The 19,467-nt window shown below is 41.6% G+C and overlaps 1 protein-coding gene across 7 annotated transcripts in view; it reads left to right on the forward strand.

Annotated features, from left to right (window-relative positions):
* The window catches only part of PLEKHA7 (pleckstrin homology domain containing A7), a 171,877-nt gene that overhangs the window by 113,847 nt on the left and 38,563 nt on the right, over nucleotides 1-19,467 (forward strand). For 6 of the 7 annotated variants that reach the window (XM_063438280.1, XM_063438278.1, XM_063438284.1 and 3 more), the window contains 5 exons: nucleotides 5,008-6,087; nucleotides 8,614-9,127; nucleotides 11,762-11,848; nucleotides 13,194-13,247; nucleotides 18,436-18,504. In XM_063438280.1, the coding sequence (XP_063294350.1) occupies nucleotides 5,008-6,087; nucleotides 8,614-9,127; nucleotides 11,762-11,848; nucleotides 13,194-13,247; nucleotides 18,436-18,504 (1,804 nt within the window). The remainder of the gene's footprint in view (nucleotides 1-5,007; nucleotides 6,088-8,613; nucleotides 9,128-11,761; nucleotides 11,849-13,193; nucleotides 13,248-18,435; nucleotides 18,505-19,467) is intronic. The other variant, XM_063438281.1, reaches the window with a different exon arrangement.

Below are 19,467 nucleotides of genomic sequence, written 5' to 3' on the forward strand. Positions count from 1 at the left end.
ATATATATATATATATATATATATATATTACAAAAATACACTAAGTACGAGAGTATATATATATATGTGTGTGTGTGTGTGTGTGTGTGTATATATTTATATATATAGGAAATAATGATTCAGAGCACTCCAAAGGGCTTGATGAAAAAAGTTTTATCTGTGTGAGAAGATCGACGTTTCGACCCGCAGGTCTTTATCAAGATAACATCAAATATAAAATAGTGTCTTTATATAACCACAGTAATTAACAGGAAATTACTTACCCCAATGTGACCGTGATGCCCCACCACCATGTGTAGCCGCTGTGTGATAATTACAATGTGACGTGTAGCATGCGTCGCACGATGATGACGTGAACCGTGTGTGTCCAATGAGAATCGTGAATGGGCGTCATGTATCTGTGGCAACAATCATTGCGTGCGCATGCGTGATAATGTGAAAATACAGAGCTTTTAAAACCAAGGAAGACAATCTAGCGATTATTAATGAATAAAAAGATATATAAAGAAATTGTATCACAGCCTGGATTTAGTCAACAGATGCATATCTAATATGTTTAGCGTGGAGAATGCGACACCCGTAAACATTGTGGAGGAGCGTCATGTAACCATGGAAACCTCCTTAGCGTGCGCATGCATAAAAAGATATATAGCTCTCAAAGGGACCTAAAAAAGGAATGTAATGTATGTATACGAAAAATATACTAGCAAGGTACTGTCCTGCATAGATCAATAATGTATGTCGAAATAGTAAAAGATCTAGTGGATGTGGCTAGAGTGGCGTGGTAAGATGTATAAAGGGAACGAGAAGTGAGATGAAAGTAGAGAAAAGAAAGTATGTGAGGATCATAATAATGCAGGAAGATGAGAAGTGCTAAACAAAAATAACGAGCAAACTAAAATATGTGTGAAAGTGAGAATCCACCTAGTGATACCACGTGTATGTGGACAAAGTGGTGGAAAAAGAGGACAAAAAAAGAAGGCCTAAGCAGTGAATAGAAGTGTGTAGACACAGTAGTGAAGCTATATACATGTGAACAGAATGTGGAGGTCTAGAAACCCCACGTATGGGAAGAATGTATTAATGTAACGTATAACATACAGGTATAGGCATTGAGTTAATGTATGGCTATATGTGCCATATGGGTGAGCATGAGTATGAAAAACTAATAGATAATTACTTCTAAGACTGAATATGAGAGACAACATTTAGCGATTGTCCAGAAAAGCATGGAAAGATATATATTCGTTAAGGCCTCTGGGGTGCACTGTGTCAAGCGTCCTTATCCAATACGTTTCACGTTGGAGAAGACTTTTGGAGTGATCACCACCTCTGGACAGTGGGGGAATATGGTCGATGGCAATGAACTTCAGAGTCGGGAGTCGATGGTTAGCTTCTAAGAAATGTTTAGCCACCGGTTTCTCCGTTTTGCCGTCCCTAAAGGCGGTCATAATGCCTGAGCGGTGTCCCCGCATTCTGTCTCGTAGTGTAAGGTCCGTCTTCCCCACATAGTAGAGACCGCAGGGGCATGAGATTAGGTAAACCACGTGGTCCGTAAGACAGGTGATGTGATGTCTGATGAGATATCGTTTTCCTGAATGTGGGTGGGCGAATGATGGACCTGTAAGCATGTGTCCACAAGTGACACAGTTGGTGCATTTGAAGCAACCCATCTTCATGTATCCTTTTTTAGTCTCGTATTGATTAGTGTAGTCACTTTTTACCAGAATGTCCCTCAGGTTACAGTTGCGTCTGAAAGCAATCCTGGGGGGGTGAGAGAATGTAGGGTGCAGTGTAGGGTCTGCAGCCAATAGGTCCCATCTATTTCGAATCACCTTCGCAATCCGATCGCTTGCTGTGTGGTACAGGAATGGTAATGTGATGATTGTTGGATCTTGTGGAGACGTAGAGGCTTTAGGCAGAGATTGGTGAAAGATCTCAGTGGCTCTCTGTAATGATCGTTTGAGTATATGGGGCGAATACCCCCTCTGTAAAAAAGATTGTTGCATGGTTTCCATCTGATCTTTGATGTTGTCTGGATCTGAATTGTTCCGTAATACTCTAAGGAATTGAGAGATCGGGAGAGATCTTTTGAGCGCACCTGGGTGGAAGCTGGTGGCATGTAACACTGTATTGCGATCGGACGTCTTTTTGTATAAGGTGTATCCTATAGAGTTCTGTGTTCGATATAGCTCTACGTCAAGGAATTGGATCCTGTTGGTGTCACTACTGTGACTCAGACGTACAGGAGAGTCTATGTTGTTTAGATCCTGGATCATGCTATCAAAAGATAAAGAAGAGCCTGACCACAATATCAAAATGTCGTCCACATATCTAAAATAAGATATGATGTTCGACTGGTAGTTTGATAAAATATGTTTCTGCTCATAAGCATACATGTAGCTATTAGCATAATTGGGCGCTATGGCCGATCCCATGGCAGTTCCCGTTTGTTGAACATAAAAATATTTCTCAAAGCGAAAATAATTGTTGGTCAAGGTGAATTCTAGACATTCCAAAAGATACTCGATGGGGGGTCCCTGATATTGATCTGAATGGATCAGGATTTGTCTCATAGCCTCTAGCCCCTCTGAGTGGGGTATTATGGTGTAAAGGTTTTTAACGTCTACTGTAGCGAGGGTAATGGGTCCATCCGGAAGAGAAATTTGTCCGAGATGAGTGAGGAGATCCTGTGTATTCTTGAGGCATGTTGGTATAAGTAAGGAGGGTGTTTTGCAGTGGTGGTCAATGAACTTCGCCAGTGGTTCTAATATGCCACGTCTGGCGGAAACAATGGGTCAGCCAGGAGGATTGTTGAGGTCTTTGTGGACCTTGGGCAAGGTGTATAACACCGGAATGTTGGGATGTGGATCTATGAGAAATTTGGCGGTCTGTTCGTCAATCCATCCTGCTTCCACACCTCTGGTGACTAATAATTGTAGTTTACCCATGATGGTGTTGGTTGGGTCAAACGTAATCCGTTGGTAGGTGGTTTGATCAGATAATTGTCTGAGAATCTCTGTACGGTATGATGTGTAGTTCTGTATGACAATAGAGCCACCCTTGTCGGCCGGTCTAATAGTAATGTTGGTGTCGCTTGCAAGGTCTTTAAGGGCTTTGTATTCCATGTGTGTAAGATTAGGCGAGGTGGATCTAGGTTCCGAAAAGATGTGATGTATGTCGTTTCTGACTAAGTTAGAAAATGCCTTAATAGAAGGATGTAAGGTCTTGGGTTCCCATATACTTTTAAGTCGAAAATGATGTTTAGATGAGGGATAGTTGTCGTGTTTGAATGTTTGTAGGTTGAGAGTTCGTTCCATCTTATATAGATCGAGGCATTTTTGAAGAGATAATCACTAACGGTAGAGTGCCAGATTCCGAATTTGTTTGTATTATATATATATATATATATATATATATATATATATATATATATATATATATATATATATATACACAAAAGTTAAAAAAATATATGCATATATATGTACGTTTATTCTAACTGTATTTTTTTATATATATATATATATATATATATAGAATTTAACAGACACTGGAATGGAATGGCTGCCATACATGTGGATATGCTGATTTAACCCCTTAATGATGTTGTGGCGTTCCATGCCATCCTACAAAGAGTGGGCTTGAATGTCTGTAGGACGGCATGGAATGCCCTGCAGATTTGGTGTGAGCAGGGTTAAATGTATACCTGGGTCTCCCCTCGGTTTAGGGACATTTTATTATCTCTTTAAATATTAATTAAAATGTTAAAATTCCTGCTCACACAACTAATCCCAGGTATCCATTGATCCATTTTAGTGGTCCCACACTGACCACTGAGCTCTGTGCAGAGCTAAAAGTCAGAGCTGCACAGAACCTTTTAACTTTATTCATAAACCCAGTCGCGCTTAGCTGCGGTTTTTATGGGCTGCAGGTTGCTTCAAGGAGACTCCCCTGGTCTGAATAGACCCTCACTGAAAACTGGTCCATTCCTAATTACACTGGATGTAATTATGAAAATGACCAGTAGATGGCAGTTACAGACTACTATCTACTATGTTAAATAGCAAACCTATTTGCTAATATCAGCATTGATATTAGCAGATGTATACCGTAGGGTTTGGGTATTGTTATAAATATAGGGGTAAGGGTAGGGTAAATGTGAGAGCAGGGTTATGGTTGTGGTTAGTGTAGGTTAATGATGGGAATTGGTTAATACTGTCTTTGGGTTAGGGATAGAGAGATTATGATTATTATTATTATTATTATTATTATATGTATATAGCGCCATCAAATTCTGTAGCGCTTTACAATGTTATGTATACGGTTAGTTATTGTAAGCATTTGGTAAGGGGTTGGGTTGGTATGGAGTTGGAATTAACTATCAAAACAATTGTTAGATCCTAAACATATGAGACATTTAACAATCAAGACTGATATATGAATCTGTTTTGAGTTATTTTTAATTAGTTGCACTGGTTGTATAAACATTATTATAAGCAAAAATGAGAAAAAAGTAATTCTACTCTCCCCCATTTTTAACATTTTATTCACACATAATGTTGTGTTAGGTATACATATGAAAGCCCCTTCTGTGTTTGAAAAATAATATGATATGTATGGAGGCACTTGAAGAGAAACAGTGGAACAAACCTATAGCTCAAGGTTTTGGTTCAGAACTGCCTCCGTCCTTAAGCGGTTAAGAAACAATTGGAGTGTTCTCTTAATTTTTTCCAAATCTGTATTTACTTATGAGGCATCTATTTATATGTCTGTCTTTCTATGAAGTGTCACAGAGATTTTTATTATTTTATTTCCTCCTTTTTTAAGATTTGCAGGCAGGCTTATATATCTTTCTAATTTAGCACTTGGTAATAAATCCTGATAATCTAATATAATAATTAAGACTCATCGTAATGCTTTACTGCTCAGAGGGTCTGTTTATGTCCGTGTTTAGTCCTTGTGGTTTTGTTCTCAATAAAATGTGATCTTTGTTTTGATCTTTAGAGGCAGCGAAGAAATGGAATGGTCCGTTGAGCCAGAGCCAGAGTCCAATCACATAGATTTATTCAGAGAATATTCAAAATCGGAAACTATTCAATTAAATAACAATAATCAGAAAACTAAGGAGTCGCACATAGATTCATTCAGAGAATACACGAGGCCCGAGATTGTTCAAGCAAACAGTTATCAGAAAGCCAAGGATTCGCACATAGATTCATTCAGAGAATACATGAAGCCCGAGATTGTTCAAGCAAACAGTCACCAGAAAGCCAAGGATTCGCACATAGATTCATTCAGAGAATACACGAAGCCCGAGATTGTTCAAGCAACCAGTTATCCGAAAGCTAAGGAGTCGCACATAGATTCATTCAGAGAATACACAAAGCCAGAGATTGTTGAAACGAAAGGTTCTCAGAAAGCCAAGGAGTCACACATAGATTCATTCAGAGAATACACAAAGCCAGAGATTGTTCAAACGAACAGTTATCCGAAAGCTAAGGAGTCACACATAGATTCATTCAGAGAATACACAAAGCCAGAGATTGTTCAAACGAACAGTCTTCAGAAAGCCAAGGAGTCGCACATAGATTCATTCAGAGAATACGCGAAGCCCGAGATTGTTCAAGCAAACCGTTATCCGAAAGCCAAGGAGTCGCACATAGATTCATTCAGAGAATACACAAAGCCAGAGATTGTACAGACGAACAGTCATCAGAAAGCCAAGGAACCATTTCCCTCAAACAAGTTTGAAGATCTGAGACCAGAGCTGGTGGAAGATCGCTGCACTCCTCGCATGCTAAACTCCAAGGGTTTTCCATCAAACAATTTTATCTCCAATGATGGCGAATCTGCATTCACAGAATTCTCCAAAACCTATAGGAGCCAGGTTGCCCAGCCGCAGTCCTTTGAAAGAAATGGAACACTTCCAGCTTCATTCAGTATGAGAGTCAGCCCAGTGGAACAGAATGGGATGGACAAGCGTGGCTTTGTTCAAAGGGCAGTTCCTGAAAAAAAAGTGCAGAGGAGAAGTAACATGGCTCAAGTGGAACAGTGGGTGAAGATTCAGAAAGGGGACCCTAAAAGGTAAAGGATTCTGTAGAGTCATACCTTGTAACCTGCTGTATCTGATGCTCTGGGATGAGTTAGAACCTTTTTGCAGCTGGATGGCATACCCTTGCAAGCAGGACCTCTCTAGTAGCCTGATAAAAAGCCAGAAATTCCAAGAGTGAAGGGAGCAAGTTAGGAAGTGGGACAGGAACACAGGAGAGGGTCAGGAGCAAAACAGAACTAGATCTCTAAAATTATATCCGATCAGGTATCAGAATAGCAATCACTGCTATGGTGGCAAGCTTGCAGTCTGATCATTGGGATAGTCACTTCCTGTTTGAAGAGTGTCTCAGTTTTGTCACCAATCGGTGCCCACGTTGTCAATGCTGCGACACTCTTGTGTTCCTGCGACCACAGACACCTGAATGTCTCCTGCTACTGCAGAGGAAGTGGGAGCAGGGACAGAAACATCTAGGCATGAGCATTGCAGCTTTTTGGTGCAAAGGATGCCAGGACACTTGAAAACTCGGCAGGCATTGTGGAAAAGATACACAGATCCCCTGCCCGACCTACCATGACAGTTAATCAAGTGTTGTTGTAATACAGTAAACTATTTTGTCATTATAAACTGCTCTGTTTATGCCTCTTAGGATAACACTGTACCCACGGGTTGTTTGATGATGAAGTTCCCTTTTGGTTTGGTATATGTCGATACAGAGAGAATACTATTTTCTAGTAACCATTTATTGTTCTTCAGACAAATTAGTTAATGTGGAGCAATCAAGGAATATACCTATTGTGGCTGCCTGTGCTGCAGGACCAGTGTGGTGGTTTATTCAGTCATTTTAGAAAGGCTCCCTTCGGCACTTTAATTTCTTGCCAAGTGCTGAGGCTTATGGTGTTTCTTAATTAATTGTCCTTTAGCAGTGTTTCCTGCTTTGCAGGAGAGTAAAGAAAGCCATTTTAAATGAGCTTTCAGTAGGACAAGGAGAGGACAAAGTCGAGTCACATAAAGAGACGAGTTCCCCAAACTGACCATTCAGCTCCCTGTTTCTCAATGATTGTCTAGCAATAGATTCTTCTGCACAACTAACCTTGGTATCAACTTGACATTCAACAAGTGTCCTCCGCAGCAGCACGTCCACCAATACCATTGGCTGTTAGAATTGAAGTGATATTGAAAGATTCTGGATCCCCAACATAATTTAGAGTAGGCTGAGAAAAACACTAGAATGTTTTCAGAATGAAAGAAAATATAATAGAATTAAAATGAATTTATCATTAATAATAGTAATATTGCTAATAAGGGATCGATTGCTTTCAACCCAGTAATGTCTCCTGCTGTGTTATGTGTCACAATATGACGTCTGCACACAATATGGATTACAAGAACAACAACAAAAAAAGTATATGACTACCATATTCTCTGTTTATTTTGCTATGAAGGCAAAAGCTTAGAGAAACTCCGTAACTTCCCCTTCAGTTAGTCCCTGCTCAGGTCTCAAAAATATTTTTTTCTTATTTGTGCCATTACAAAAATAACCTGTAACATTTGCATATCTGACTGATCCCTCCAATAAGGGCAGTCCAGAACCAAAATACTGGCAAGTTCTCTCTCTCGGGTGATCGTTTTGTACTCTTTGTGCCTCATAAGTGAGGTGTAGCTGATGCCCCTCTAGACACAGTGAGCATGGCAGGTAGCGGGATTGTCTCTGCTAGGACAGGATGATATGGGGGTTGTCTCTGCTATGACAGGCGGGTAGCGGTGTTGTCTCTGCTAGGACAGGCGTGTAGCGGGATTGTCTCTGCTAGGACAGGATGATATGGGGGTTGTCTCTGCTATGACAGGCGGGTAGCGGTGTTGTCTCTGCTATGACAGGCGGGTAGCGGTGTTGTCTCTGCTAGGACAGGCGTGTAGCGGGATTGTCTCTGCTAGGACAGGCGTGTAGCGGGATTGCCTCTGCTAGGACAGGCATGTAGCGGGATTGTCTGCTCGGACAGGCGGGTAGCGGGGTTGTGTCTATGACAGACGGGTAGCGGGGTTGTGTCTATGACAGGCGGGTAGCGGGGTTGTGTCTATGACAGGCGGGTAGCGGGGTTGTGTCTATGACAGGCGGGTAGTGGGTTGTGTCTATGACAGGCGGGTAGCAGGGTTGTGTCTATGACAGGCGGGTAGCGGGGTTGTGTCTATTACAGGCGGGTAGCGGGGTTGTGTCTTTTACAGGCGGGTAGCTGGGTTGTGTCTGCTATGACAGGCGGGTAGCGGGATTGTCTCTGGTAGGAGAGGCAGGTAGCGGGATTGTCTCTGGTAGGAGTGGCAGGTAGCAGGATTGTCTCTGGTAGAAAGATAGGCGTGTAGTGGGATTGTCTCTGCTAGGACAGGCGGAGGGATTGTCTTTGCTAGTACAGACAGGTAGCGGGGTTGTCTCTGCTAGGATGTGTTTTAATTGTCACAACTGGGATGACATGATTTCACCTTCTGAGAATTATTTCCTGTAGATTTGGTTTTATAGCAGTATGTTGACCTTTCTGATTCTCTATTACTGTTTTTCCCATTTCTAGTGCTGTTTCGGATCGTACGCTTCCACGGCATAACCCCCCTCCACATTATTCAGAGAGCTATCAGACATTGCCAAAGACCAACAGACAGCCATCTGCTAGCTCACCTCCCCCGAGTAGGAATCTTCCAAGTGACTATAAATACGCGCATGATCGGGTCAACCATTTCAAGATGTCCAACCAGGAACGGAAAGCAACCAAGGAAGGCATGGTGTGGCAGCTGTATGAGTGGCAGCAGAGGCAGCAGTATAAACATGGCAGCCCTACTGGCCCCATTAACATAATTTCTATGGACTACATGGACCGTAATCGATCAAAAAGTTTTTTAGATGTCCCTCGATCCATTTCTGTACCCCCTTCCCCATCTGACATGCCACCACCAGCGCCTCACAAATCATTTCCTCCGAAGAGACCACACACTCCGTCTGAAAGACTTACAATTAGACCAGAGGACGTGCAGCAGCCGGACCTAGTTTATGATGCTTCATCGCAGAAGATGCGCTTCCATACTGTTAAGGTAAAAGTATAGGCAAGTAATCTGTGATACTAAACTTTTTTATGTCATGAGGGGGATCTGAAGTTGCATGTTTTATATCATGACAAAACTTCATTATTTCATATTAACAACATAAAAGGTCAGTGTGTCGTGCTAACATTTTTTATTGTTTGGGTTTTTTTGTAAATATTAATTACACCTTTTCATTCAGATTTTTTTGTCTTGTGTTATTTCACCTCATGCATCTGATTCCTGAGTATTTTGTGCCTTTTTTAAAAAAAAAAAAAAATCTTGTTAATGATTTTTTATTTATTTTTTAAAAACTAGTGCAGGACTCAGTCATAAGGTTTGACATCCCCTGTGATTGGCAGAGGAGCTAGTTTGGAAGTTATACTCTGAAAGTATCTGAAAGTGAAGCGTTCTATCTGTTCTCCACAACACTGTGCCTAAATGCTCCTAACTTGTACATACTGCCCCCTACTGGTGTTAGTGTGAACTGCCATGATTAGTCATGCCTGACATATTCTGCAGCAATTAACAATATTATGCAGGGAGAAATTTAACAATACCAAATGTTACAGGAACAACAGGTTGATGAGGACTTTGTTCAAAAAAGCTTACAATCTAGAAGTATTGATTTAGCTTGCACCCTACATGATTGTAAAGACCATATACCCCACTCATAATTAGTGCAAGTTACTGAATAGTAAATAGGGTTAATATGATGGAGATGTATTCACTTAAGTGAGAATTGTCAAGAATTTACAAGAGAATTAGACATTTACACCAATGTAGCTCAGATTTAACTTCACAAAGCAGTTTTTTTTTGCAATTCTCTTGATTTATCCATCCAGTTTTCCATAATAGTTTAGTGAAAAACCCATTTGAAACCCCAAGTAAAAAAAACTTTTATAAAACTTAAAGGCTTATTTTATGAAAACCCTCAATGTAGCCTCTCCCACTCAATCAGAATTCAGCTCTCACTATGTAGAACAGAAAGCAGGGACCGCGCAGCTCTCACTATACAGAACATAAATCAGGGACCCTGCAGCTCTCACTATACAGAACAGAAAGCAGGGACCGCGCAGCTCTCACTATACAGAACAGAAATCAGGGACCCTGCAGCTCTCACTATACAGAACAGAAAGCAGGGACCGCGCAGCTCTCACTATACAGAACAGAAATCAGGGACCCTGCAGCTCTCACTATGTAGAACAGAAAGCAGGGACCTTGCAGCTCTCACTATACAGAACAGAAAGCAGGGACCCTGCAGCTCTCACTATGTAGAACAGAAAGCAGGGACCCTGCAGCTCTCACTATACAGAACAGAAAGCAGAAACCCTCACTATACAGAACAGAAAGCAGGGACCCCGCAGCTTTCACTATATAGAACAGAAAGCAATGACCCTGCAGCTATCACTTTACAGAACAGAAAGCAGGGACCCCACACCTCTCACTATACAAAACAGAAAGCAGGGACCCCGCAGCTCTCACTATGTAGAACAGAAAGCAGGGACCCTGCAGCTCTCACTATACAGAACAGAAAGCAGAGACCCTCACTATACAGAACAGAAAGCAGGGACCCCGCAGCTTTCACTATATAGAACAGAAAGCAATGACCCTTCAGCTATCACTTTACAGAACAGAAAGCAGGGACCCCACACCTCTCACTATACAGAACAGAAAGCAGGGACCCCGCAGCTCTCACTATGTAGAACAGAAAGGAATGACCCTGCAGCTCTCACTATACAGAGCAGAAAGCAGGGATCCTGCAGCTCTCGCTATACAGAACAGAAAGCAGGGACGCTGCAGCTCTCACTATACAGAACAGAAAGCAGGGATGCTGCAGCTCTCATTATACAGAACAGAAAGCAGGGACCCCGCAGCTCTCACTATATAGAACAGAAAGCAATGACCCTGCAGCTCTCACTATACAGAACAGAAAGCAGGGACCCTCCGGCTCTCAATATACAGAAAGCAGGGTTCCTGCAGCTCTCACTATACAGAACAGAAAGCAGGGACCCTGCAGCTCTCACTATACAGAACAGAAAGCAGGGACCCGTCGCTCTCACTATGTAGAACAGAAAGCAATGACCCTGCAGCTCTCACTATAAAGAACAGAAAGCAGGGACCCTCTAGCTCTCAATATACAGAACAGAAAGCAGGGACCCTGCAGCTCTCACTAGTCAGTACAGAAAGCAGGGACCCTGCAGCTCTCACTATACAGAACAGAAAGCAGGGATCCTGCAGCTCTCTCTATACAGAACAGAAAGCAGGGACCCTGCAGCTCTCACTATACAGAACAGAAAGCAGGGACCCTGCAGCTCTCAATATACAGAACAGAAAGCAGGGACCCTGCAGCTCTCAATATACAGAACAGAAAGCAGGGATCTTGAAGAGTTCTTCTTAAAACGATAACCCGACATTAATATTTAATAAGATAACACTATCACTACCTCTGTTACAATGATATAGCAGCTATTACTTCCTTTGTTACAATGATATACCTGCTATCATTATCTCTGTTACAATGATATACCCGCTATTACTACCTCTGTGCAGTTATTTACCCCATATTTAGGGCAGGTAAAGGCTCACTGTCAGTGCCCTGCTTACATTGTGAATCTGTGCATGAAACTCCTTTTCCTGTTTTAGTCCGCAGCCCATGTGGATCGGCGCTCCATGCCCTCACTGGGTTATATGACCCACACTGTAAGTGCCCCCAGTTTACACGGCAAGTCGGTAAGAATTCTTTTGTATGTTTTATTTTACAAAAATTTAAGCATCGTAGTCCGTTTAACATAAATTTCAGAAGGTATTTGTACATTTAATAATCTCCTGTTACCTTAAGTAACATTTTGAGATTGCCGTATCTGCGAATGAGAATGCAGCTTACGGGATGTGTAGACATTTTCAGTGTTTTTTTGCACATTTTGAAAGGAGATTTTTTTAGAACTTCAAAGTCCATTCTGTTTTCATAAAAAAAAAAAAAAAAAACTTGCTGACATCGAATGTGCGTGTAAAAGCAAGGCACGGTGGTGTCTATGTACAGCTCGCGTAGAACTAGTTCTGAGTGCTCGCTCCATGCGCACTTAGTGTTATATTCTAACAGCGTTCCTGGTGTCCTCTCCACAATGTGTCTAAATAGCTGCAGCACGAAGAGCTAACAGAGCTTCTCAGCCGATTACGGAGACATCAGACTAAGTTGTCTAGTGTGAGAAATTACACAATCGCCAAATTAAACCAGCATGGGACATCTAATTCGACGTACCAGGTCAGCCGTCCCATCTGTGATATGTAAAGAAGAGATCCATAGCAGAACTGTCCCTTCATGCTGCCCAGTAGGCGTTGCCCTATTCTCAATGTGCTTTTTTTGGTTGCAGATCTGTATGGTCGTGTAATGCTAACTTTAATTTAATCGATTGTATCCCAGTAAAATACATCCCTGTTGTAATGCTGGCAGAGCATTTTGGGAGTTGTAGGCCCCTGCTATGTGATCAGAGTTACCTTAGTTACAATATTAAATAGAATGAAAGCCTGATTACAGACTAATTCAGATTTCCCATAAAGATAATTACTATGTCTGGTACACACATTATAAAATGCCTGATGGCACCGCTGGGTCCTGCCAGGTGCAGAGCAATATATTGTCTCCCAGTACAGCAATTCAATTACTTTTCATCTTCTTTTATCAATTGACAAGATTTTCAGTTTAGCGGCTTCTTACTTTACTAAAGGCCGTTTTATATAGTGTGTGGCTGCTGCTAAGGTCATTTCAGCTTCTGCATGGCAAACCCCATCATCCAATGCATGTCCTATGGCACGGACAATGGCATGGCAATGTTTTATTGGTATATACACAATATACAGACTGACCCTCCTCCCAGCATGATTTCATGAATGAGAAGTCCCACTCTAAAACATCTCGGGGTGGGACTGAACTGTGGCCAAAAAGCAACATTAATATAATTTGTTCTTGAAATTTAGCGCACCAAGACATTAATGGACATTAAAGAACAAATGCTTTGCAATATATAAGACTAGACGCTGTTATTTTATAACTAATATTCTCTGTTTCTCCCTGGAGGCTGATGATACATACCTCCAAATGAAGAAGGACCTGGAGTATTTGGACTTAAAGGTAAGATCACCACTTTTCGCTTTATCACACTGTCAGGTCTATTAACTAAAGTGAAAATTCAAAGTGTATTTCAGATTTAAGGCCGGGGTAGCTGACCTGACAGCATAGCTTCACTAGTGCCTATCCATGTGTATCTTTCTAAACTCACTCCATTGTTTCGGAACATGCTTTATTTACTGAGCAATGAATTGTATTCCCAGGCAGATTGAAATAATCCGGATTTTCTAGTTTGGGTCTATTTGCTCTTTATTTCTTAACGGTTTAGTGAATAAACCCCATTAGTCGTGTATTATGTAGATTCTGTGCTCCTGACATATATCAAGTTTAAGAGCTCTGTATATTAACATTTACATGGAGTGATTTGTATGATTTGCCATTTCCTGTAGCTTGCCCTGGACAGTGCTTGCAGTATATTCAGAATTGTGATTTCATAAAGAATTACTAACTTTTATTCATTTGTCTTGATGTCTATAGAAAGGGATCACTAGTTACATATTATTTACCTTTTTATTTTTTATCTTCAAAAATCTAAATTATACTACCAGGTTTATTCACTGCAGTGAGAATTCATAGTGAATTTTAGATTTAAGGTCAGAGTAGACAATTTAGAGAACGATTTTGACCTTATATGATAAAAATTCACTTTAATTATTCATTTTAGCGAATAAACCTGCAAATATTCATAATAATTTGAGACATTATCTCTGTTCGGTGGCATTAAATGATTCAATGCCTGTAGTATGCAATCACCTGCCTTTGTTATATGTTTTTAGATATTTAACTATATTTCTTTGCATTATAAGGCCCCGTCTGTTTGTCATTGCTGGAACACATTCTGACATATTACTTGTCAATAAAAACTCTTATCAGCAGTAAAACATAGGAAATGTTTGTAATAAATATATTTTCAAGCCGTTTAGAATTTTAAGATCTGTAATGGTCGTCAGATTATTTTAAAGATAGAGTCAAGCAATGTATCCTGGAATATGTAGTCCACCTCCTCTGCGGTGGCCAGGATATGTTACCTATTAAAACGGCTGATTCTTGGGCTCAGGGCTTCCTGCTCTCTCTGAAGTTAAAAAGCCATGCGCCTCAAACTCTACTTTCAAAGCATTTAAAGAGCCTCTGTTTTTCTTCCTCAGTTAAACTTTTTTTTACTTTCAATTTTAAAAATAAACATTCCTAATGTTATTCTGCTTCTCAATGTGGTAGGTTTTAAACTTGCTGCGGTAATCCTCCTAAACAGTTTTTGAAAAGTCAGATCTAATGTTTACACTTCCTTTGGTGCTCATAGTGTCGCTTTAAATATAAAGTATTTACATATAGATTATATGTTTCCTGGTTTGTCTTCTTTAACCCCTTAAGGACCAAACTTCTGGAATAAAAGGGAATCATGACATGTCACACATGTCATGTGTCCTTAAGGGGTTAAAAGCAAAAAATAATCTTGCATGTAATGTACTGTTTAGTAACGAGGTTTCAAACCACTGGCACTCTGATTGCTTGCAGTCTCTTGAGATTTATCCCATAAAGTAATCTGGCCACTTACCATGTTGTGCCCAGAGCACACCTTCCGATGGCTCATGCACTGCTGAGTACACGTTGGGAGATCTGTAGGCCTTGGCAGGTGTCAATAGAAACTTATATTTCAGACAAAATCGAGATCTAGAATTTGCAGAATTTACAAAAAAAAAGCAAACCCTGCAGAACCCAGCAGGATTCATGTTCAGTTCTCAAAGTTGGCTAAGTTTTACCAGAGTTGCAGTGAAATTTAGCTATAAGGCTCATTAGATGCAATTCATGGGTGAGTGTGGAGACAAAGTACAAAACAGGTTACTGAATCGCCCTGTATCATCTATTACATTCCCCTTATTTAATAAGACCTCACAGTATAGGATGCAGATGGAACCACTGACAATTCTGAAAAAATTGACAAACCCCTAATTGGAAATGTCATTGTATTCTTTGTGTGAAATAGCAGAACCCTGCTTTAACTTACCCCTCCCCTTAGTCCTTTCCGAGGGTTTTTTTTTCTGTAACATTTAAAGATGAGAAATATATCATGCTGTAAAGCGAGTCTCTGCACATGGCCAGCACACTAATGAACACTAAATAAATTGCATAAAGTGAGTTCTGAGTAAAGATTGTGGATTTTCCATAACATTTAACGTTTAATTTGAAACAGATGAAATATAATGAACCTCTGATCAACCTGGTTCACAGTGTGTTAAAGAATTCTACCCCAGGGTATCGAACCAGTATTAACGTAAGCCTTCATCAATTCCGTCATGCCACCATCCCATGGCCTGGCTACGCCGCAGTCTGCCTGCAGCTTCACTGTAGCTTTCATTTCTTGTGCTCATTTTATGTGCTTAAGATTGTTGTCAGACAGTAGTTTGATCCGGGAACATCAAAATAAATGATTTTAAAAAACAAAACAAAATTATATATATATATATATTTTTTATTTAAATCAGATTTTTATTTTTATTTTTTCATTTAAAAACAAAAAAAAATATATGATTTATGATAAAAATCTGTCTAAACATAGTTTCTATTTAAGATATGTAATAGTCCAGAGGTTATTCATCATGAAATATGGATAGTTTAGTTATATAGCATAGGCTGGATATAGATTCAGTGTTTCCATTTTTGGAAACTGAATTCTATTAATCCACTCTGTGTCGTGATCTCCCAGAGGTTCCTGTAACATTATTTTGGAGAAATGTTGTTTGTTCTAGAAGATAATACCAGAGATGATAACATGCCTCTTCCTCACAGCAAAAATATTATAAAATAAACAGAGTTCGGAAAAAAGACTTTAACATTTCTTCTAAATATAAAATGTTCATGTGGTTGTAAATTTTAAGATTATAACAACCAAGAAGAATAAGTCTTTATGTAGTAAATCATGATTTAAACAGTCTTACTGACTAGTGATTTCAATCAAATACACCATAATAGCCAGTGGCGTACATACCAGGGTCGCAGGGGTCGCAGCTGCGACCGGGCCCGGCCCACCAGGGGGCCCGGCCCACCAGGGGGCCCGGCCGCCCCTGCGACCCGGTATGTACGCACTGGGCCAGCCTCTTCTCCTGGGGGGCCCAGGAGCCGGCCACCTCCGGGCCCCCCGAGGCTGGCCCTGCTTACACCCGGCAGGCAGTCACGCTGGCCGGTGCGCGAGGGAGCACTCTCCCCTGAGTGCTTCCTCTTCAGCTCCCTCGCGCACCGCAATGATACCGGCGCCGGAAGATGACGTCATCTTCCGGCGCCGGTATCAGTACGCGGCGCGCGAGGGAGCTGAAGAGGAAGCACTCAGGGGAGAGTGCTCCCTCGCGCACCGGCCAGCGTGACTGCCTGCCGGGTGACCGCCCCCCCCCCCCCCCCCAGGGGCCCAGCAGCACCACTGGACCCCAGGGAATCCCCTCAGCACTCCAAAAGGTAAGGAGGCTGGGGGGATTAAATTTTTAAAAAAAAGTGTTAGTGTGTGTGTGTTAGTGTTACTGTGTGCGTTAGTGTGTTAGTGTTACTGTGAGTGTTAGTGTGTGTGTTAGTGTTACTGTGACTGTGAGTGTTAGTGTGTTAGTGTTACCCTGAGTGTTAGTGTGTGTGTGTGTGTGTGTGTGTGTTAGTGTTACTGTGTGTGTTAGTGTTACTGTGACTGTGAGTGTTAGTGTTACTGTGAGTGTTAGTGTGTGTGTGTGTTAGTGTTACTGTGCGTGTTAGTGTGTGTGTTAGTGTTACTGTGTGTGTTACTGTGAGTGTTAGTGTGTGTGTTACTGTGTGTTAGTGTGTGTGTGTTAGTGTTACTCTGGGTGTTAGTGTTACTCTGAGTGTTAGTGTGTGTGTGTTAGTGTTACTGTGTGTGTAAGTGTGTGTGTTAGTGTTACTGTGTGTGTTTGTGTTAGTGAGTCTGTTTGATGTCTGTTAGTGAGTGTGTGTTTGTCAGTGAGAGTGTATGTTTTGTAAGTGAGTGTGTATGTATGTCTGTCGCTGAGTGTGTCTCTGTTAGTAAATGTGTGTGTCTGTTAGCTAGTGTGTATGCGTCTGTTCGTGAGAGTGTGTGTGTGTCTTCAGCACTTACCTTTCTCCAGCGCCGGACTCCCTTGGCGCTGGGGATCCCTCCGCCACTCAGCTCCGAATGCGCATGCACGGCAAGAGCTGTGCACGCATTCAAACCGCCCATAGGAAAGCATTACTGAATGCTTTTCTATGGACGTTCAGTGTCTCAGAATCGCGGAAGCTCCTCTAGCGGCTGTCAGTGAGACAGCCGCTAGAGGCTGGATTAACCCTCAGTGAAACATAGCAGTTTCTCTGAAACTGCTATGCTTTTAGCTGCCGTGTTAAAACTAGAGGGACCTGACACCCAGACCACTTCATTGAGCTGATGTGATCTGGGTGTCTGTAGTGGTCCTTTAAGTCTGTGTGCATCTGCATGCACTGGTGTACATACCGCGGTCGCAGGGGTCGCAACCCTGCAACCCCTGCGACCAGGTGCCCGCCGCCATTTGTTCCGGCCCCGGCCTGCGCAGAGTAAGCGTGCGGGGGGGGGGCCCACGGATCAATTCTCGCACCGGGGCCCCATAGGTCATGTGTACGCCACTGATAATAGCTTTTTAAACAGCTATAGGAAATATAATATGCAGTGTTTGATTGTAAGCTCTTTGTGACAGGATTTTAGTTTTCTCTGAATGTTTATGGATCAGTGAATCTGGTTCTATATAGTGTAATGCACAAACACTATAATATTCTCAGATTTTTATTGGGTTCAGATGCTGTGTAACCATGGTAAGTATATGCTGGGCATTGTTTTAGGGGGGCATCATGCCAGAGATAAGTGGGTATGTATAAATGTTACCTGAAGTAAATTCTACCACCTAGGCCTTATCTAAATATACTTCACCTCAGCTGATGAAGAGGAGTGTGTATACTTCTGTATTTTTTGCTGCAGCTACTCTCATAAAAATTTTCGCAAAACTGATCAGATTTATTATTAACCCTCATTATCCATCTCTCCTGATAGTGAGAGTTCTGTGCACTCCATGCGCAAAGCCAGTTAGTGTGATTTAGTTTAACTTTGTTTGCATGTGCTAAACGCGTTGTCCTGCAGTTCATTATTTTCACACGCTGCCATTTGCATACATTGTTGGGAGATCAAGCTAAGTTTATTCCTTTCTATAATTACCAGGTGACTGGGAGAGAAAGCATGAAAGATCGCTCCTCTAAACCCGTCCGAATCGCTGAAAGTGACGTCGATGTAAGTGAGACTCTGCAGATAAAATGGCCACGTGTCAGACCGCTAATATTAGCCCCTATCTGCTATAAACAGGGGTGTGGAATTTTCCTACAAAAGGGACTAAGTGGTATCCCTATCTACTTGTCCTGATATAAAATAATTTAAATTAAAAAGACTGGGGCCCTGCCATGAGCCCTGGATATCGACAGGGCTATTTGCTGAACCCTGACCGTTTGTTATGTGCGTGTGTTAGCTGTATGTGATGTGTGTGCTAGTTGTTTGTGGTGTGGTGTGCGCTGGCTGTAATGTGGTTGTGATACACACACACACACACAAACTACATTCTCTTACACTCACACCCAGCACAGATTATTAGCAAACGTCTCTTTACTTTACAGCATGTTGGCCACTGGGATATGATGTCACCCTAAATCCCGGTGGCCATTATTCCTGAGCACTGTGAGGAGTGATTGACTCCTACGAAATGCAGCCCGCCATAGTTATGGTGTCCCGGTATGCCCACTTCCTGCCCAGCACCAATTCCCCTACGACACCCCTGACGCTTACTTATGGCAGGGGTAAAATAATCATTCTTATTCTATATTGCTCGATGACTGCATGTTACAGGCATTGAGCAATATAAATTGCACATCCCTGTATAAAATACTCATTTCCAGGAAAGATAAAAGTTCATTAGCTCTCATATATACACTGATAAGCCACAACATCAAAACCACCTGCCTAATATCTTTATGTCCCCCTTGTGCTGCCAAAACAACTCTGAAGTGTCAAGGCATGGACTCCACAAGACCTCTGAATGCGTTCTGTGGTATATAGCACCAGGACATTAGCAGCAGATCCTTTAAGTCCTGCAAGTTACATGGTGGGGCCTATATGGATTGAATTTGTTGTTCCAGCACATCCCACAGATGCTCAATCAGATTGAGATGTGGGGAATTTGGAGGCCAAGGCAACACCTTGAAC

This window comes from Pelobates fuscus, chromosome 12 (assembly GCF_036172605.1).
Source record: "Pelobates fuscus isolate aPelFus1 chromosome 12, aPelFus1.pri, whole genome shotgun sequence".
NCBI lineage: Eukaryota > Metazoa > Chordata > Amphibia > Anura > Pelobatidae > Pelobates > Pelobates fuscus.